The 18227-nt window shown below is 33.3% G+C and overlaps 1 protein-coding gene across 1 annotated transcript; it reads left to right on the top strand.

Annotated features, from left to right (window-relative positions):
* Positions 1-4969: 4969 nt before the first annotated feature.
* LOC126661630 (uncharacterized) lies at positions 4970-5989 on the top strand. The gene has a single exon (XM_050355481.1). It carries the CDS (start codon positions 4970-4972, stop codon positions 5987-5989), a length of 1020 nt encoding a protein of 339 aa, XP_050211438.1.
* The last annotated feature ends 12238 nt before the right edge of the window (positions 5990-18227 follow it).

Raw genomic sequence — 18227 nt, 5'->3', positions numbered from 1 at the left:
GAGTTTGTGTTAAAATGAAATAGAAGCATGACGGAATCGAGTTTAAGCACGTCGGAATAGTCCGAAAACGAGTCGAGGAGCTACGCGGGCGCGTAAGCAAGTTACGCGGGCGCGTAAGCAAGTTACGCGGGCGCGTAACAATGTTACGCGGGCGCGTAACTATCTTACGCGGGCGCGTAAGTATGTTACGCGGGCGCGTAACAATCTTGCGCGGGCGCGCAATCACTTTTCGCGGGCGCGCATTAAGGCTATGCGGGCACACAACTTATTCGAAGCACCTAAAGGTTATTTTTGCCCCGCTATGACCCCGTTTTCCGACTTTAAGAGTGTCGGAAATTGAAAAGGAAACATGAGCCCCAAAAAACGAAAAATTTGGATGTCGAACATGACATGTTCGATTAGGATATCGAGATATAAGAAATATATGATTAAAAATCAATTAACAAGAGATGTAACAAATATCTCGACTAAGTATTAGAACACAATCAAAGTTAAAAGACATATATAGAATAAGATCGTGTTAACCTAAGTTTATAACTTAGGATTTTAGTATTCAGTTTACGTTTATGAATTAAACGTACGAGTAACGTGAATAGGTGAGTGACGTACCGATGAGCTACCAGGCTAACGAGCTGGAATAGCTACGAGAACGAGGCATGGAGCTTACGTTTACGAGATTATAATAATGCGGTCTTGGATAGCGGTCACTGTGATTTGCACTTTACTTTCACGTATTATATATTAAAGTTAATTTCTATAGAAATATATATACTGTTTACACGCATCGCATTATATACAATTGATTGAAATGTTATATGTTTTATTAATTTTTATATACGAGAACTAGTATGCGATCCGAAGAAACTAGCTACCTATTGGGTGTCAATAGGCTGTGTGATCACCAGTATTGAGTCAGTCTAGTGTGTTTGCATTTGAGAAATGATTGGATACGTATGATATGATATGAATTCGACACGAGAGTGAACTCGGCTACGGTGTAGTCTGGAAGTTCTCGTATCTAGTGGGCTGGGCCCACCAGTGAGTTGGACTCACAGCTTGAGATTTGCGATTGGGTTGAATGATATATGATTATTCGAGAAATGTGTCGCATGCTAGGATATTAGTTTCGTACGGATCAAATACATGTTTATGTGTTTTATAATATTGTTTTCTTAAGATGCGATGTTATATTTTTATAATACGGTTAGTAGATGCCAACTCACTCAGTATTTCCCAAAATACTGACCCCCTCACAGTGTTTATTTCAGGTGATCGGAGTCGGATCAGACAAACCATCTCCTTTGTGTTGGAAGTCTTCTGACTTGCACAAAGTACAAGTCCTTAGAGCTGCAGTAGTCAATAGGTGTCAAAATAAGATTTATGATTTGATTTCAAATGGTATTTAAAATGTGAACTCTGATATAAATTTTATAAATGAGTTGTTTAGAAAGATGGCGTTTATCCGTTTGAATTTGATACCAATTGCCGTGAGTGGAATTGGTGATGTTTGTGATCAGAAACAGGGCGGTGCTGGATATGAGATATCGCTCGGTAAGACCCTGGTTTCTAAGATTTGTTTCGCGAATGTTTTCAGAAAAGGAATACGATATTTTAATAATTGAATTATATTATTTAAAGAAGATTTCTGATAATGTATTATATATAGTAATATGTTTTAATCGCGAAAAATTTACATTGGTTTTAGGCTTGCTACGGGTTCCGGAGCTACCACTCCCGTTCCCTAGCGTCGGTCGCGGCTCAATAATTTGGGTCGTGAAAATCACTCTCAGGACGATTGGGAGTTTATAGCTCCATTTCACGGGGCACATACTAGGGCTCCAAGCCATTGGATCATTCTCAGGACAACCGAGAGTTTATAACTCTATTTCACGGGGCACACATCAGGCAATCCAAACCCAACTGATGACCTTCAGGACAGCTGAGAAGACCTACTCCTGGACAGATACGGATTAGACCAGAATCAGGGGGTATGAAGCCACAGTCATGCTCCACGACCAGTAATTCTCAGGCTATGGCATTACCAAACCATCGGCGATCGAGTACCTTCAATGGTGGCCAGTATCCTTATTGCTTGTCGAATAACGAGTTACTTCTTTAACAAGAATTGGCCTACTTTGTGAATTTCCAATAAAGAGGGGGCAAACTGTAGACACCTATTTCCGGACAGGTAAAAAGTGATAAGGTACTGAAGCGTCCAATGATGATCTTTAGAGAAATTTGCCGGGGTGACGATCTATCGATTCGTTTGTTTGAATTCAAGCAGGCGTGATCAGTAAACAACTGCGAACTTGAGGGATTGAAACGTAATTAGCCGTAAGTAGCATATAAAAATCCAAAGAAATTGCTATCTTAGTCTGGAAATCGGACTAATTGCAATATCTTAGAAGTTTATGGGTCAATTTTCAAATTTGACGGACTAAAATTGACCATACCCAAACCTATAAGGTCCTAGAAGCATTTTTAACACTTTCGGGCACCAAAAATGACTTTTAAGCATACTTTACTTAGCCATCGCTTTTAATACGAATTTAATTAATAAAATGGAAGTTTAACTCAATCCTAATATTCAAAGACTTATCAATTCACACTCTTTGATCTATCTAAGACTCTAGCTAATAGAAACCTGAATAAAGACATACTCTAGTAAACCTTAGGTCAACCTAACCGCTATAAATAGGACCCCTGGACAGCCTAGCCTAAGGTCGGACCGGTAAGTAATCAAGCACAAAAATGCACAATCAAACCCTAAAAAAACCTATTTGGCCGAATCCCTACACACACAAACACCAGTCATTAAAACAAGCTTAGACACTTTAATCACTCAAGAACATAGTGTTGCGCATCCATTTGATGCGGGATTCCATATGCGGATCACTAAAAAATGAGCCAAGGACTCAAAACGGTACTTTTGAGGACCCTTAATATCTCTTATCACTCTATATTTCATATTAGTTAGAATTGCTAGTTTGATGTGTTTAGAAAGCATGCTTAGGTGTTTCTGCAGTTTTTGTCATAAAACTATTTAAACTGCCATAACTTTTGAATTTAATGTCTTTGCCATAATTTCCATGGAAAACTGATTAGGAGCATTTTTAGGGCTGTTATAATATATTTTATACAACATATCCAGATTCTATTCAATTCTGTTGATTAGAATGCATGTTGTGCAATTGACCATGTTTATGTGCTCTTGGTGTTTTTGCCATGTTAGCTTCATAATCAGCTTATAAAAGTATGCTTTAGGATGTTTAATGCATGTTTAGAAATCATCTCTCAATTCCAGTACGTTTCAGAATTCTTTTTGTACTTTTTATGCGTTTTCGAGCTGTTTTTGCATGTTACTGAACCCAAAAAAGTTCTCCCTGTACTACAACAGAATTGGCGCCGTCGCTGGTTCATAGTGCTGCCGCCACCACTGTGGAGTGGCACCAAGTTCATCCTTTTCCCCCTTCCCAAAATCGATTCCAGATCTTTCGAACTCCGTTTCAATCTTTATTTTATATTTCTGGGTTCGTTTGAACTCAAAATTGGGCCCTCTTTGAGCCCACGTGTACTATTTTAGTTGTAGAATTATATTATCTGTTGCAATGGGTCAAACCCAATTTATTTTGGGCCTAAGAGCCCAAAATTGTAATCTTCCAAGCCAACCGAGCCTTGAAGCCCACTACCGACTAAACCAACTACTTCCAAAAGGGATTCTGGGTCCGTTTGAAATCGGAATCGACCGCGGTTTACACTATTGGATCCATATCGATGAGACAAAGGACTAATGTGTTCTACCTGAAACCCGTTTTGGATCACACCGACGGTCAAATTGCATTGAGTGCTAGGCACTCCGGTCTACAAGGTTAAGAAGTATTTCTAACCTTGTATGTTTATCACCCGTGTAGTGTGTATGTTGAAATTGTTTAAATGCTTTCCAAAAGCATGCCAAATCCAAATATTAACAGGCTAATGGACTAACCTTGTTAACTTAGTATATAAGATCCAGCAAAACCAGCAAATCACTTAAAAAGCTTAGGATAGCCAGAAAAATGTAATTAGAGGTTGTATAGGCATTCAAGGCTACTTAAAATAAAATCGATCCCACTTAGACATCCGAGTTTAGGTTTTGTGCATATAAATTGATCCAGGCCAGCCGTTATTTGATTATTTGATGGAAACTGCCAGGTTTATATGTATGCTTATGGGTAAGTGCTATTTTCCTTGTATGCCAGTGCAGATTGAGTCATATACGAGTCTACGTGTTTACTGCAGACTTGTTTAGATTTTCAACACTATTGCTAAGAACAGTGCCTAAAAATATTAAGAGCCATTAAATTGATCTTTTAAAATTTAGAGTAATAAAGACAAGAGTTTCTTGTACATTTAAGAGAATGAAATACTAAATAATGTTGCAATGCATGATCGTGAATGCCCAACACTAACATGAACACAGAACCACAAACCCTAATTAAATTGTTAACAAGAACACCACCACAAATCCTATTTTCTACTATTTAATTTCTATCAAGAATGCCCAACACTAACAAGAACCATTATGCTGAATAGAAAGGAAGAACTAATTTACAAAACTGTTTTGGAGCGTATTATGAGGAGATTTTTGTGGAGCAGAAACACTGAGATCCGTGGGTTTAGCAAGGTTGCTTGGTCGGATGTCTGTTGACCTTTTCTTGTGGGCAAGGACGGAGACAAGGGGGGGTTTATAGTGGCATTAGCCCCCCTAAATTTTTTAATTTATACCTTTTTATCCTTGAGAATTTTTTTTTAGCTTTTTTTTATCCTTTAAATTTTTATTTAAACTTTTATACCTCTACAACTATTTAAATTTTTCTTTTTTACCCCTCCAAAAATAAGTCCTGGCTTCGTCCCTGCTTATGGGTGGTCTCAACATTACCCCACTGCAAACTAAAATCAGAGTCTTTTAGTGAAATGGATGTGGAAGTTAATGGAGAGTGATAAAGAGTCTATTTGGTACTGTGTTATTTTGAATAGTTCCTGCATTTCTTCTTGGTTTGATCTAGAATCTCCAAATATTATGAAGTTATCCCATCTTTGGAAAGGAATAATTCGTTCTTGTGTTAAGAATAAAATAGTTTGGGACTGCTTTATTAATTCGGTCTCTGTAACTTTGGGGACTGGATCGCGCATTCGTTTTTGGAAGGATAATTGGCTGGAAACTCCGCTTCTTAATCAATTCCCTGAGCTGTTTCGTCTTAATCGGAATAAGGATGGAATAATTTCTTCTTTCCTGAACAGTGATCAACCCGGTCTCTTTGATTTCTCTTGGTCGCGTCGCCTGCGTATTGGGGAGCAGCACCAACTTTTTCTTTTAGTTCATCAGCTTCCTCGGCCTGATCAGTTGCTTCAAGTAGAGGATAAGTTTGTTTGGAGACGAAATAAATCGTTTACTTCAGCTTCTATGACTGAGCTGTTGTTTTTATTGACAGCAAATCAGCATCAGATTTCTTCTGTTTTGCTGCTTCGGGTTTGGAAGGAAAGATTGCCACCACGGATTCAATTCTTCGTTTGGCTTCTCGCGCGTGATCGTATTTCGTCGAAGGAATCTTTGGTTAGCAGAGGAATTATTGATCAAGAGCAGTCTTATTGTCTTCTTTGTGCGGAGGTAGAATCAGAACTTCATATTGTTCTTCACTACATGTTTGCATGGAAATTTTGGTCTTTTATTCTTTTGGATTGTGGGATTACTTGGGTACCTCCTCTTTTTCTAGATGGTATTTTCATTCAGTGGACATCTCTTTCAGTTGGGAGATACAAGAACTTTTGGAAGCTTGTTTGGTACTTTGGGATATGGAATTTATGGAAAGCAAGGAACAAATGGATGTTTCAACATGCGACGACGGATATTAAATCTTTGGTCTTCTCGATGATTTGTAAATCTGTAGAGTTTTACAAAGATCAACATCATGATTTTCCTTATTCAGAACGATGTCTTTCGCTCGATTGATTTTTTTTTTTAATAACTCTTAATTGATCCTTGTTTTTATTCTTTTTGCCTTTCACCGTTTTTGTGGTTGTGCTAATATATCTATCATTTACCAAAAAAAAAACTAAAAAAAAGATTTCTTTTATATGTACGTACCAAATTAGGTTGCAATCAATCATCCACGGCTGGCATATCATCAAAGTCGCTTCCGACACCGTCTCTCTTTCTTTTACTCATTGCAGAAGAAATTTAAACAATTTCTTCTTATTAAAGGCTAATTTTCATTTATAGAATAATCAAAGGTATAAGAATAAGTGAATACTACAAAACTGAGTGAGTCGGTCTGATACTACAAAAAGTAGTCATCCAGAAGGGTTTATTTGACCATTAGTGGGCCACCCAATTGATAATGTATGTAAGAAATAGTTGTTAGTCAAACATTCTATCATCTCTAAAGGAGCAATTCATGCATTGTGAAACGATGATAATCTGTGAAAATAACTCTTCCAATAACGCTAAAGTCATAGTACACTGGCCACAATTAAAATAAGTCAAATTTTAACCAAAATAAAATTAATTTGCCATCAAATATATATTTTCTATAGTTATTTTATTATTTTTAACAAAATAAAAATACTTTATCCACTTTTCATCATTAGATAAAATTATTTCATCTAATGGTAAAACAGATAAAATAGACTATAAATATAATTAAATATATACTATAAATATATATTATCGATCAAATAATAAAATTAATGTATATTAAAAAATAAATACTTCTAGCGGTCAACATAACTGCATCGCAAAGTAATCACACTAAATATACAAGCCCGGCCTAGAATTTGCAATATAGTTATCATTAGGCCTAATTATTTAAAAACAACTCATCTTGTAATTTTTTTTTATTTATACCATGACCTAGAAAAATATTCAATTGTACCCTATTTTTGATTTTTATGTTTTGTTTGTACCCCAAAAGTAAATTTTTTAATAATTTAATTAATTTAAAGATAAAAATATTAAAAACAAGATATATAAATGATTAACATTAACGTTTTATTAGAATATAGGTTAAAAATAAAGGACTAATTCAAACTCTTTTTCAAAAGAAAATAGGTCAATTCAACTCATTAGGTAGAGATGAACATAAAAATCAAAAATATAGTACAATTGAATTTTTTTCTAAATTATGATATAAATGAAAAAAAGTTACAAGATGGGTGGTTTTTAAGTAATTAGGCCTTATCATTAATACACACATTACTCAATCACCACTTATTATCTCCATAATTTACCTTTAAAAATTGTTCATAACTTTACCGTTATAAAGTACCGACCATCACTATTAACAAGATATCAGCGAACGGTTAAAGACATCAACTAACAATTTTTTGTTTTTATAATCATCTTAACAATATTAAAAAATGTCATTTGAGAAAAAGATTTCAATTGTCCATAAAGATGACAAAATTTATCAACCGACCATTTTTAATTAAAGTTTCTACTAATTATCATTATTTGAAAATGTGTAGACGATATGAAAAGTAATATAAATAAATTATAATTGACAAATTTATATAAGGGCCAAAATTTATGATACACGATCATGCCAAAATTTATAATACAAGATCATGTCAATTTAATATTTCAGGGTACAATTGAAACAATAAAAAGCGAAATATGGTAAAATAGACAAATTTTCACCGTCAGGATAGGATCAAAAAGGGTTATAAGGTCGGGATTTTTTTAACGTATTAGGCCTTATGAAAATTTCAGTATTCGGTTTTAATTGGTTATAAGGCTCGGTTCACCGAAAGAAATCCAAAAAATGAACTTTTATACATGTCGTTTTGATTTATATATATATATAAAAAATTAAAATACTAAATTCTTATTATTCAATATCACTTTTATTATAAAATTAATTAAAAAACTATCACTAACAACCATTATAGGTCTAATTATTTTTTAAATTCAAACATTTGTGTATTTTATTAATTACGACCAAATCTTTTAATTTTTACAATTATGTCTAATTTAAAAGATTTTTTTCGCAATTATGATCATAATTTTAAATTCTATTTTTGAAACTCATATCTTTGTATTTTTATCAATTGCAACCAACGTCTATATTAACTTTTTTTTATAAGTTCGACACAAAAATTAAAATTGGTCGTAATTATTAAAAGACGCAAAAGTTTGAATCTAAAAATAAAATTCAAAATTTTGGTCCCAACTGTAGAAAAAGAGCTTTCAAATTAGATATAATTATAGAAATTAAAAGATTTAGTCGTATTTGATAAAATACGCAAAAGTTAGGATTTAAAAATAATAATTTGATCTTATCATTATATTTAATAAAAATATTAATTATAAACTTAATTTTAATAAAGATGAAATGAAAATTTGTCTTATTTATTATAAAAACTGAAACAACCGGATCAAATCAAACCGAATTAAAATATTGGTTCACCGAAGTGAAATAATTCTGTAAACCAAACTAGTAAAGTTTGATTTTGATTTTTATAGAGGTGGTTTAGTTCGGTTTTTTTTATTTGCAAACCAAACCGAATTGAATTGTGCTCACCTCTACATAAAATACGCTTTTTATTATTATTTTTTATTTTCGATACACATATATGACCCAAATGTTGCCACCGAGCTGCAAAAAATGACCCTAATAATTGGAAAGCTGTAAAAATGACCCTCAGTTTAACGATGAAATGTAGCCCCGTCTTACAAAGGGGTCTAAATTATAGTTTTCAAGACATTATGGTTATTTTTGCACTTCTGTGACAACATGAGGATCCTAATTGAGATCTGAAAAACATAAAGAGGTCAAATGAAATTTTGGGTAAATATTAAAGTTATTTTTGTACCTTATTCATAACATTTTTTGGAATTATCGAACCGTATCTTTCCCTCGGGCTATTTTTTTCCTGGAGACCTTCTGTCTCGAGAACATAATAACAGCTCGACGAACTAGATCCATCCTCTTGTATCATGGTCTCGAAGAGAATCAACTATCTCATCGAGCTGAATTTCATCTTCGAGTTGTTTTCCGCTGGGAGAACTTCCGTCTCGAGACCGCTTTAACAGATTGTCGAATTTATCAACATCTTCGAATTAAAAAAGGTCTCATTTTTCATGGTCTCTATTAGGCTATCCCGTCAAGCTATTCATAGTTTTCGAATTATGATCATTCTAGATTGCCATCAGCCTGTCAAGATAAGTCATCTCGTCGAGTTTAATATCCAGTTGTTTATCATTCAAGATCTGCGAGTTGTTTGGAGATTTTGGACCCATTTTTGTAACTTTTCTTCGTAGATTTTTCTTTTCGAATATAATTAGATTTTGTAAGAATTTCATTTTAAATTTAATGTAATTACTGATAGCGACAAAAATTATATATACATTAAAAAAATATCAACCTAGTTCAAATGTAAGAATGTATATTTTAATTTCTTATTTCTAGAATCTTATTCTAAAAATAAATTTGTAAGGGCTTCAATGTAGCACACATGTATATATCCCCTACTTCCTTATATCATTTATACTTCCTTCGTCCATGTTTCTCCATTACCTGGTCCAATTTTTTTTCCTATAGGGTAAAAGCCCCTTACCAAAACCATAATTTTTTAATTAATTCCTAAAGTCTTAGTTTTATTTAATTAAGTATCTAAACTTTTATTCATAAAAAAGAGTATCTAAACTTTTAATTATATCGTGGGTGAATTTCTAACGAACAAAAATTTCATCTCCTGCATCACAAATACATAACTTTAGTGACACTGAACTTTCATACTTTGACAAGTTTTTTCCTTAATTTTAGACTGTTCAGTTAACTCTCTTAGCTTTAATTTTTTGGAGTTTTATCCTTAATTATAGAATGTGTAATTTGAATTGGAATTCCCTCAAGTTCAAATGAACTTGAGGCGGTCATGTTCACGATCTATACCGTTTATTATAAAATGAATGGTGTAGATCAATTTGATTAAAATTGTATTTTTTTGATCTACACCGTTTATTTTATAATGAATGGTATAGATCATGAACATGACCCCCTCAAATTGAAAATGAACTTGAAGAAATCCCAATCCGTGTAATTTATCATCGCTCAACTAGTTTTTGGTGGTGGGGGTTTGATAGTTAATAGAGAAATTAATTGTTTGAATAGAGTACACATATGGTGAACCTATATGCGGTAGATATGAGAATGGGTAACATTTATGTTGCAATGAAAACTCTCCAAATTTAAAAGCTGCATTATTAATTTATTATACACTACAAGAAATACAGTATTTTTACAACAATAATTTAATAGCTAATTCTTTTTACTGCTAAAAGACATCTGACATCAATAATTTTAAAAAGTCGCTGCCATTAGTTAATTATAAGCAGCATTATACAGTAAATTTTACTGCCAATTATTTAAAACAACGTTTTATTAGCAGTAACATGCTATAATTTTTTTATTACTATATGTTAATAGTAATAATTTTAACACTATTTTTATTGCTAATTCTAGTATTCCTCGTAGTGATATTATTATAATAACTATAATAGAACTATAGCTGTTAGGTTTCCGATCTCATTAGTTAACATTTCTTTCGCAGTTTGCAGAGAAATTAACATTTTACTCTCAGCTTCCATATCACTATAATAGAAGTATTGCTGCTATGGTCAAATTCTACTTTTGGAAGAATTTAATGTTGAGGACATTAATAAATGTAAGTGGTTGATCAAAATGACCCAAGAAAGAAATTCACCAGAAGAACAATAAACGGACTAATATAAAAGGATATAAAATAGGTTTAACGGCGTTAAAAATCTGGTTTTTTCTTTTTTTCTAATTTTTTATTAATTTATCTAAAATATTTAAAATATAAAATTTATCCCAATCTGAAAAATTTATTATAATTCTATTCATTTTTCAATTAATTTAACAGTCTCAATTTTCAGTTGAAATTGTATATTACCTCCTTAGTTATGAAAATTCATTTTTCATAATTCCAAAATTTAGATTTTTATAACAAAAATTTAAAAACAACATCAAAATCTAAATTAGGTTGTTGAAAAAACAAACAAATTAAAAAAAATGATTAGAAAAAACAAATAATACCAATAGTTGAGGAGAAAAATCGACAAAATTAAATTGATTGAAAAAAATTGGATTTACTTGCGGCAAAATTGTCAAATTAGAATAGATTGCATTAAATTTTTTGGATAAATTTATAAAAAAATTAAAAAAATTTGACTTTTTGACACATTGGACTTGTAAAAAAATATAACAATCAATTATTGTTCATCTTAAAAAATTAAAATGTTCAAATATGTTCTCTGTTCTCAATTGATAGGCCATTTTATTATCATTAAAGACCAAATTGTAATCCACTTTTTATTTTTGATGACTAATTTTAAAGATTAATAATCTTATTTACCGTAATTGAGTTAATTGGTTTATATTTTAATATAAAATAAGTTTTTAGTTTTTATACCAATGCATGTTTTTTTATATTAATGCAAAACAATATTACTACAGAACATTTATTTATCCGCCACCCACAATTACAATTTTTGAAAGAATAATAATAGTCATATTTTAGTTTTTCTTTAGTTTTTATTATTTCAGAGTAATTAATATGAGGAAATCAAACTTACAAAAAAAAAATTAAAGACATACTGTTGTTACAATTGCTGTAGAAATTTAGAATTCTGAAAAGGCTGAGTCGCGGACTAGATCGCTCTCTTTTAGACGTTTCGCGGCTCAGTTCGAAGGTGCAAAACTGACGATCAACCAGGTCGTCCCTAGGATAAAACAGCCGAACAATGCTGCCACCACTGCACTGTGATGACAGATCAATAACACTTGTTCTAATTGCTCAAAATCGGAATTATAAACACTGATGTGTTTTTCTTTACTCAAGACTGAGCTCTGGATTCTGGTGTATTGAACAAATGAGAGGACAACCTCTATTTATAGAAAAAGGGGAGGGGACAAAGCATTAAAAGCCATTAACAATTGAAATCCGTTTTAAAAGAAATAAAATCAGTCAAATGAAATTAAATACTAGGGAGCTGATTCAGGAATAATATTATGTTGCAAAAAATTCAAATAAAAACGTTATAAAAAATTAGTGCTCGAACCGAACCAACCAAACCAGGCCGGCCGGCCGGACGGACGGCGCGTGTGTGGTAAATCGGTAAGGATTTAACTCCTAACCCACTCACAAAACTGGGTACCCCTTGGGGCCCAAATCCAAGTGAGTGAACCACTCCATATAAACCCATGATAAGTCACACTCCTTACCAATATGTGAATTCAATGCACTTTCCTTATTTTGAATTTTTCACACTAAAGTGTGTTCACACACACTTGTATCAACAATCCCCCACTTGAAAAATTAAAAAAATATCTCGAGCAATTTCTGTATCAATAAGATTGTGCATAAGCAAAAGTATCTTTCGATTTGTACTTTTGCATAGTAAGTAGGATTCTGATTCAATAAGAGTGACTCGTAGTCTTGAACTCTATCTCGGACATCAAACCACACACAACCTTTTCATTAAGTGTATTCAAAAGCCCGCACATTTATGGCCTTGCACGTCTATCCCAGTTTAGTGAACGCTCTAGAAATTTTTGCCTCAAATTTCATGGAAAGCGGCCCCACTTCCACATTCACAAAGGTGAAGCTATCAAGAGTACTCCTGTAGCTAGGTACTCCACTCCATATGGAATATATACTTCATTAAGATATTCTATTAACTCATCCTCTAATCGCTTCAGGAATCATGCTTCAATATTTCATGTTCTGGCTCATATCAATCATAACTTGTTATTACCCATTGAACCTATTTCTTGGGATCTCCAGTCAGTTAGGTCGGGTTACCATTATGAATGACTCATTCTATACGCAATAGTCCCATTCCCTTGGAAGTTTTATGGACTTTCTCTCTAACTAATCCTTTCGTCAAAGGATCTGCTAAGTTGTCATCAGTGCGTACATGATCCACTCTAACAGCCCATATTCAGATAAATTCTCTAACAGTGCTGTGTTTACGACGTATCTGTCATTTCTTACCGTTATAGTAACAGTTCTCAATTTTTGCAATAGCCGCGGTACTATCGCAATGGATCAACACAGCTGGTATCGGTCTTTCCCATAAAGGAATCTCAGCTAGCAGGCTTCTTAGCCATCCTGCTTCTTCACTAGCAGCAGCTAGTGCTATCATTTCTGACTCCATCGTAGATTGAGCCAGAATCGTCTGTTTCTTTGATTTCCAAGAAACAGCTCCACCAGCTATACTAAAAATATAGCCGCTCGTTGCTTTGGAATCATCTGACAATGTATTCCAATCTGCATCACTGTATCCTTCAAGTACAGCAGGATGCTTCAGATAATGTAATCCAAGATTCATTGTTCTTTTAAGGTATCTCATTACCCTTTCAATAGCATGCCAGTGCTCAATACTAGGTCTACTAGTAAACCTGCACAGTAATCCAACGACATATGCAATGTCGGGTCTAGTACAATCAGTGGCATACCGAAGGCTGCCAATGATGCTCGCATATTCAGACTGTCGTACACTATCACCAGTGTTCTTAAAAAGTTTTACACTTGGATCATAAGGTGTACATGCAGGTTTACAGTCGAAGTAGTTATATTTCTTTAGAATCTTCTCAACATAGTGAGATTGATCTAAAGAAATTCCTTTTTCAGATCTAGTTATCTTTATGCCAAGAATGACATTCGCTTCACCTAGATCTTTCATATCAAAGTTGGCACCCAACATTGATTTCACAGCATTCACAACATGAATATTTGATCCAAAAATCAACAAGTCATCAACATATAAACATATGAAAGTACAAAGCTCATTCTCATATTTGTAATATATACATTTGTCACTTTCATTCACTTTAAAACCATTTGAGATGACAAGATTATCAAATTTCTCATGCCATTGCTTAGGTGCCTGTTTTAGACCATACAAGGATTTGTCTAACTTGCACACTTTCTGTTCCTGTCCATATATCACAAAACCTTCAGGTTGGTCCATGTAAATTTCTTCCTCCAATTCACCATTCAGAAAAGCGGTCTTAACATCCATTTGGTGTACTACCAAATCATAGAGTGCAGCGATCGAAATCAGCATTCTAATGGATGTTATTCTAGTAACTGGTGAATAGGTATCAAAGAAATCAGCATTTTCACGTTGTCTATAACCCTTAGCCACAAGTCGAGCTTTATATTTATCAACTGTGCCATCAGGTTTCATTTTCTTTTTCAAAATTCACTTACAACCTATGGTCTTGCAACCAGGGGGTAAATCATTCAAATGCCAAGTCTTATTGGATTCCAAAGATTCCATCTCATCATTTATGGCTTCTTGCCAAAGATCAGCATCTAAAGAAGTTAGAGCTTCCTGGAGGTTTGCAGGATCCTCTTCTAAAGAATAGACTTGGAAATCTGGACCAAAGTCTTTCGAGATTCTAGCTCTTTTACTCCTTCTGATCTCTGGTTCTATATCATCTGTAATCTCATTATTCCTGACAACAGGAATGCTACTAGATGATTCGCCCCCACTATTTCCTAATTTAAAAGGAAATTTTTGTTCATAAAAATCAGCATCCACGGATTCAATAATCACTCGTGCAGTCAAGTCATAAAATCTGTATGCCTTGCTATTGACTGCATACCCAATGAATACACATTCATAGGCTCTACTTGCTAATTTTATTCATTTTGGATCAGGAATCCTAACATAGGCCAAACAACCCCATGTTCTTAAATAAGACAAATTTGGTTGTCTTTTCTTTAAAATCTCATAAGGTGAAATCTTATTGTTCGATCTTGGTACTCTGTTTAACACGTAGCAAATAGTCAATAATATTTCACCCCACCAATAAGAAGCAGCACCTGAGTTTAATAAAATAGACACTACAGCTTCTGTAAATGTTTTATTTTTTCTTTCGGCTTTACCGTTCATTTCAGGAGAATACGGTGCTGTTCTTTCATGTATTATACCATGCAAGTTATAGAAATCTATAAACAAGCTTAATTCGTATTCAGTACCTCTATCACTGCGAAATCTTTCGATTTTCTTATTGAATTGATTTTCAATTTCTGTAACAAATAACTTGAACATATCAAGTGCATCACTCTTATTTTTCATCAAGTACACAAAAGTAAAATCAGAACAATCATCAATAAAAGTGATAAAATAACGTTTGCCATTTCTAGTCAAAGTTCCATCAAGTTCACATATATCAGAATGAATTAAATCTAATGGTTCAGATTCTCTAATTACTGATTTATGTGATGTTTTCGTTATTTTAGCCTGACTGCAAAATTCACATTTTTCAAAATCATTTAAAGTCATTTTAGGAATTAATCCTAGGTTACTCATATTATTAATAATCCGTTTATTAACATGACAGAGTCTAGCATGCCAAATATTAAAATCAGACAACAAGTAAACTGAAGCAGATACTTTATTAATTTCAACATTCATCTTGAACATATTCTCACAAGCATAACCCTTTCCCACAAAAATACCATTCTTAGTGATGGTGTACATATCACCCCCAATAGTCTGAAAAAACCCAGCCTTGTTGAGAAGATAGCTAGATACCAGATTCTTTCTCATCATAGGAGTGTGCATGACATCCTTCAATATTAGTGTCTTTCCTGAAGTGAACTTTAGTTCGACACTTCCAATTCCAACAACAATAGTGGTGTGAGTGTCACCCAGCAACACTTTCTTGTCTTCAACAGCAGTGTATGTCTTAAACATAGTACGGTCATGGCAGACATGGCGAGATGCACCAGTGTCTACCCACCACCCATCAGATCCACCAACAAGATTGATCTCAGACATCATCTCTGTGATCATAGCCACAAACGGCTCTTCAGTCAGGTTAGCCTGAGGGGCTGTACTTGGTCTGTTCTGACACTTGCGTGCCATATGACCTGGTTTTCCACAGTTAAAACACAAAAACTGTGGCAGGTCATTTCTGACAGGTGGTTGCTGTCTCACATTCTGATTTCCATTCTGTTTAGCTTTGTTACTGTTCACAGATTGGTTCGAGTTCACATTGCGATTCCGATTCTTAAAATTTTTGCCTTTCGGCTTCAGAACCGCAGAACTGAACTTTCTAGTGCTGTTAGATACAACAAGCACTTCATCTTTCTGGTCCTGTTTTCTTGCCTTTTCTTCAATTCGAAGTCTAGTAATTAGACTTTCCAAAGAAAATTCCTTAGTTTTATGCCTTAGAGAATTCTTAAAATCCTTCCATGAAGGAGGCAACTTATCAATTAATACAGCAACTTGAAATTGTTCGTCTAGAACCATACCTTCTGAGATGATTTCGTGAGCGATTTTCTGCACTTCATGAGATTGCGCCTCTACAGACTTATCATCTGTCATCTGATACTTGAGGTAGCGGCTGACTGCATATTTTTTCGTCCCCACTTCCTCGGTATCATACTTCTTTTGCAACGCTTCCCAAGTTTCCCTTGCGGATTTTCCATTATTGTAATAATCGTATAGATCATCACATATAGCACTGAGTATGTAATTTTTGCACATGTAATCCATGTTCATCCAGTTTTGAATTTCTGCATTTTGTTTCTCTTTTTCTTCATCCGCAGCATCCTCATCAACCACTGGCATATCAGTGGTAGCACAGCAACAACTTTCTTCACTGTTAAGAAGAACTCAGTTTTTTGTCTCCACCGTTTGAAATTCAGACCTTCAAACCAGAATGGTTTGTTGGTATCAACGCCGGAGGAACCGAAGGCAGCGACCTCTTCAGAATTCATAGTAGCAATTGTTAAGGGACACGTCTAAAAATTGTTGTTACAATTGCTGTAGAAACTTAGAATTCTGAAAAGGTTGAGTCGCGGACTAGGTCGCTCTCTTTTAGACGTTTCGCGGCTCAGCTCGAAGGTGCAAAGATGACGATCAACCACGTCGTCCCTAGGATAAAACAGCCGAATAATGCTGCCACCACTGCACTGTGATGACAGATCAATAACACTTGTTCTAATTGCTCAAGATCAGAATTATAAACACTGATGTGTTTTTCTTTACTCAAGACTGAGCTCTGGATTCTGGTGTATTGAACAAATGAGAGGACAACCTCTATTTATAGGAAAAGGGGAGGGGACAAAGCATTAAAAGCCATTAACACATACAACTCTCATATTATTTCATGGTTGAAATTTTTTATGATTAAAAAAAAAATGAAATAATGTTAAGTAATCAAACAACCTATTTGACCGTTGAACACTATCATTTAAATTTTTTAAAAACGGACCGGAAAACAAACCAGCTTCATCGGAGATTTATGGTTTGACCGATTCAACCGGGTTGGATATGATTTTTTAAATTTTAATAAATATAAATAATTTAAATTGAAAATACTTATGTTTATAAATAAAAAATGATAGAATATTTAAATAAAATTATATTAATATTTTATTATGCAAAATATAATCATAAGTTATCAAAGTTTAGAAATATATAGAATAATTACTCTTTATGAGAAAAAAGAACAATTTTTTTTATTTTAATAATAATAATAATAATTAAATTATAATTATAATAAAAATTTATAAATAAAAAAATACAATGGTACATGTAATTAAAAATTAATTATTAAATTGTTGAAGTGTAATTATAGTTGATCAATATTTAAGTGTATATAAAATAAATTTAATAAAAAATAGTAATTATTAATTTTAACAGTCAAATTTAAATTTAAATAAAAATATAGTAATATATTTAAATAATAAAAATATATTAAATTTTATTGTTTGAAATTTATTTATAATATTTGATGGATCCGAGAATGTGTGAGGATCGATTTTGGTCCTGTAGGCTGGATGTATCTTTGAAGGATATGGATCTTGGGCCCGAGCCCGAGTCCACTCCGATGCTAAATTCAATATATGATAGAAATGTATATATTAAGGGCTTTTTATACAAAATACTGATTTTGGCAGCTAATTTATTTTTATATTCTACAAGTTAAATTTTTACATTCACCAATTTCAAATCTTTCAAAACTAACTTTCCTTTTTAGAAATATATCTTTTATACATTTTTTTCAATTTCTCTTTGAATTTGGATGTTTTTCGTTCTTCTTCTTTTCCACTTTGTCTCTTTCTCCACGATCTGCAGTTAATTATATCTCCATTTTCTACTCATTTTCTCAACGATCTTCACCTCCACGATTCCTCTCTTGTTT

Source organism: Mercurialis annua, linkage group LG8 (assembly GCF_937616625.2).
Source record: "Mercurialis annua linkage group LG8, ddMerAnnu1.2, whole genome shotgun sequence".
In the NCBI taxonomy this organism is placed as follows: domain Eukaryota; kingdom Viridiplantae; phylum Streptophyta; class Magnoliopsida; order Malpighiales; family Euphorbiaceae; genus Mercurialis; species Mercurialis annua.
This window is presented reverse-complemented; position numbering and strand designations above follow the sequence as displayed.

Coding starts and splice junctions, on each gene's coding strand:
- LOC126661630 (XM_050355481.1), top strand. CDS start 4,970: ATGGAGAGTGATAAAGAGTCTATTTGGTACTGTGTTATTTTGAATAGT.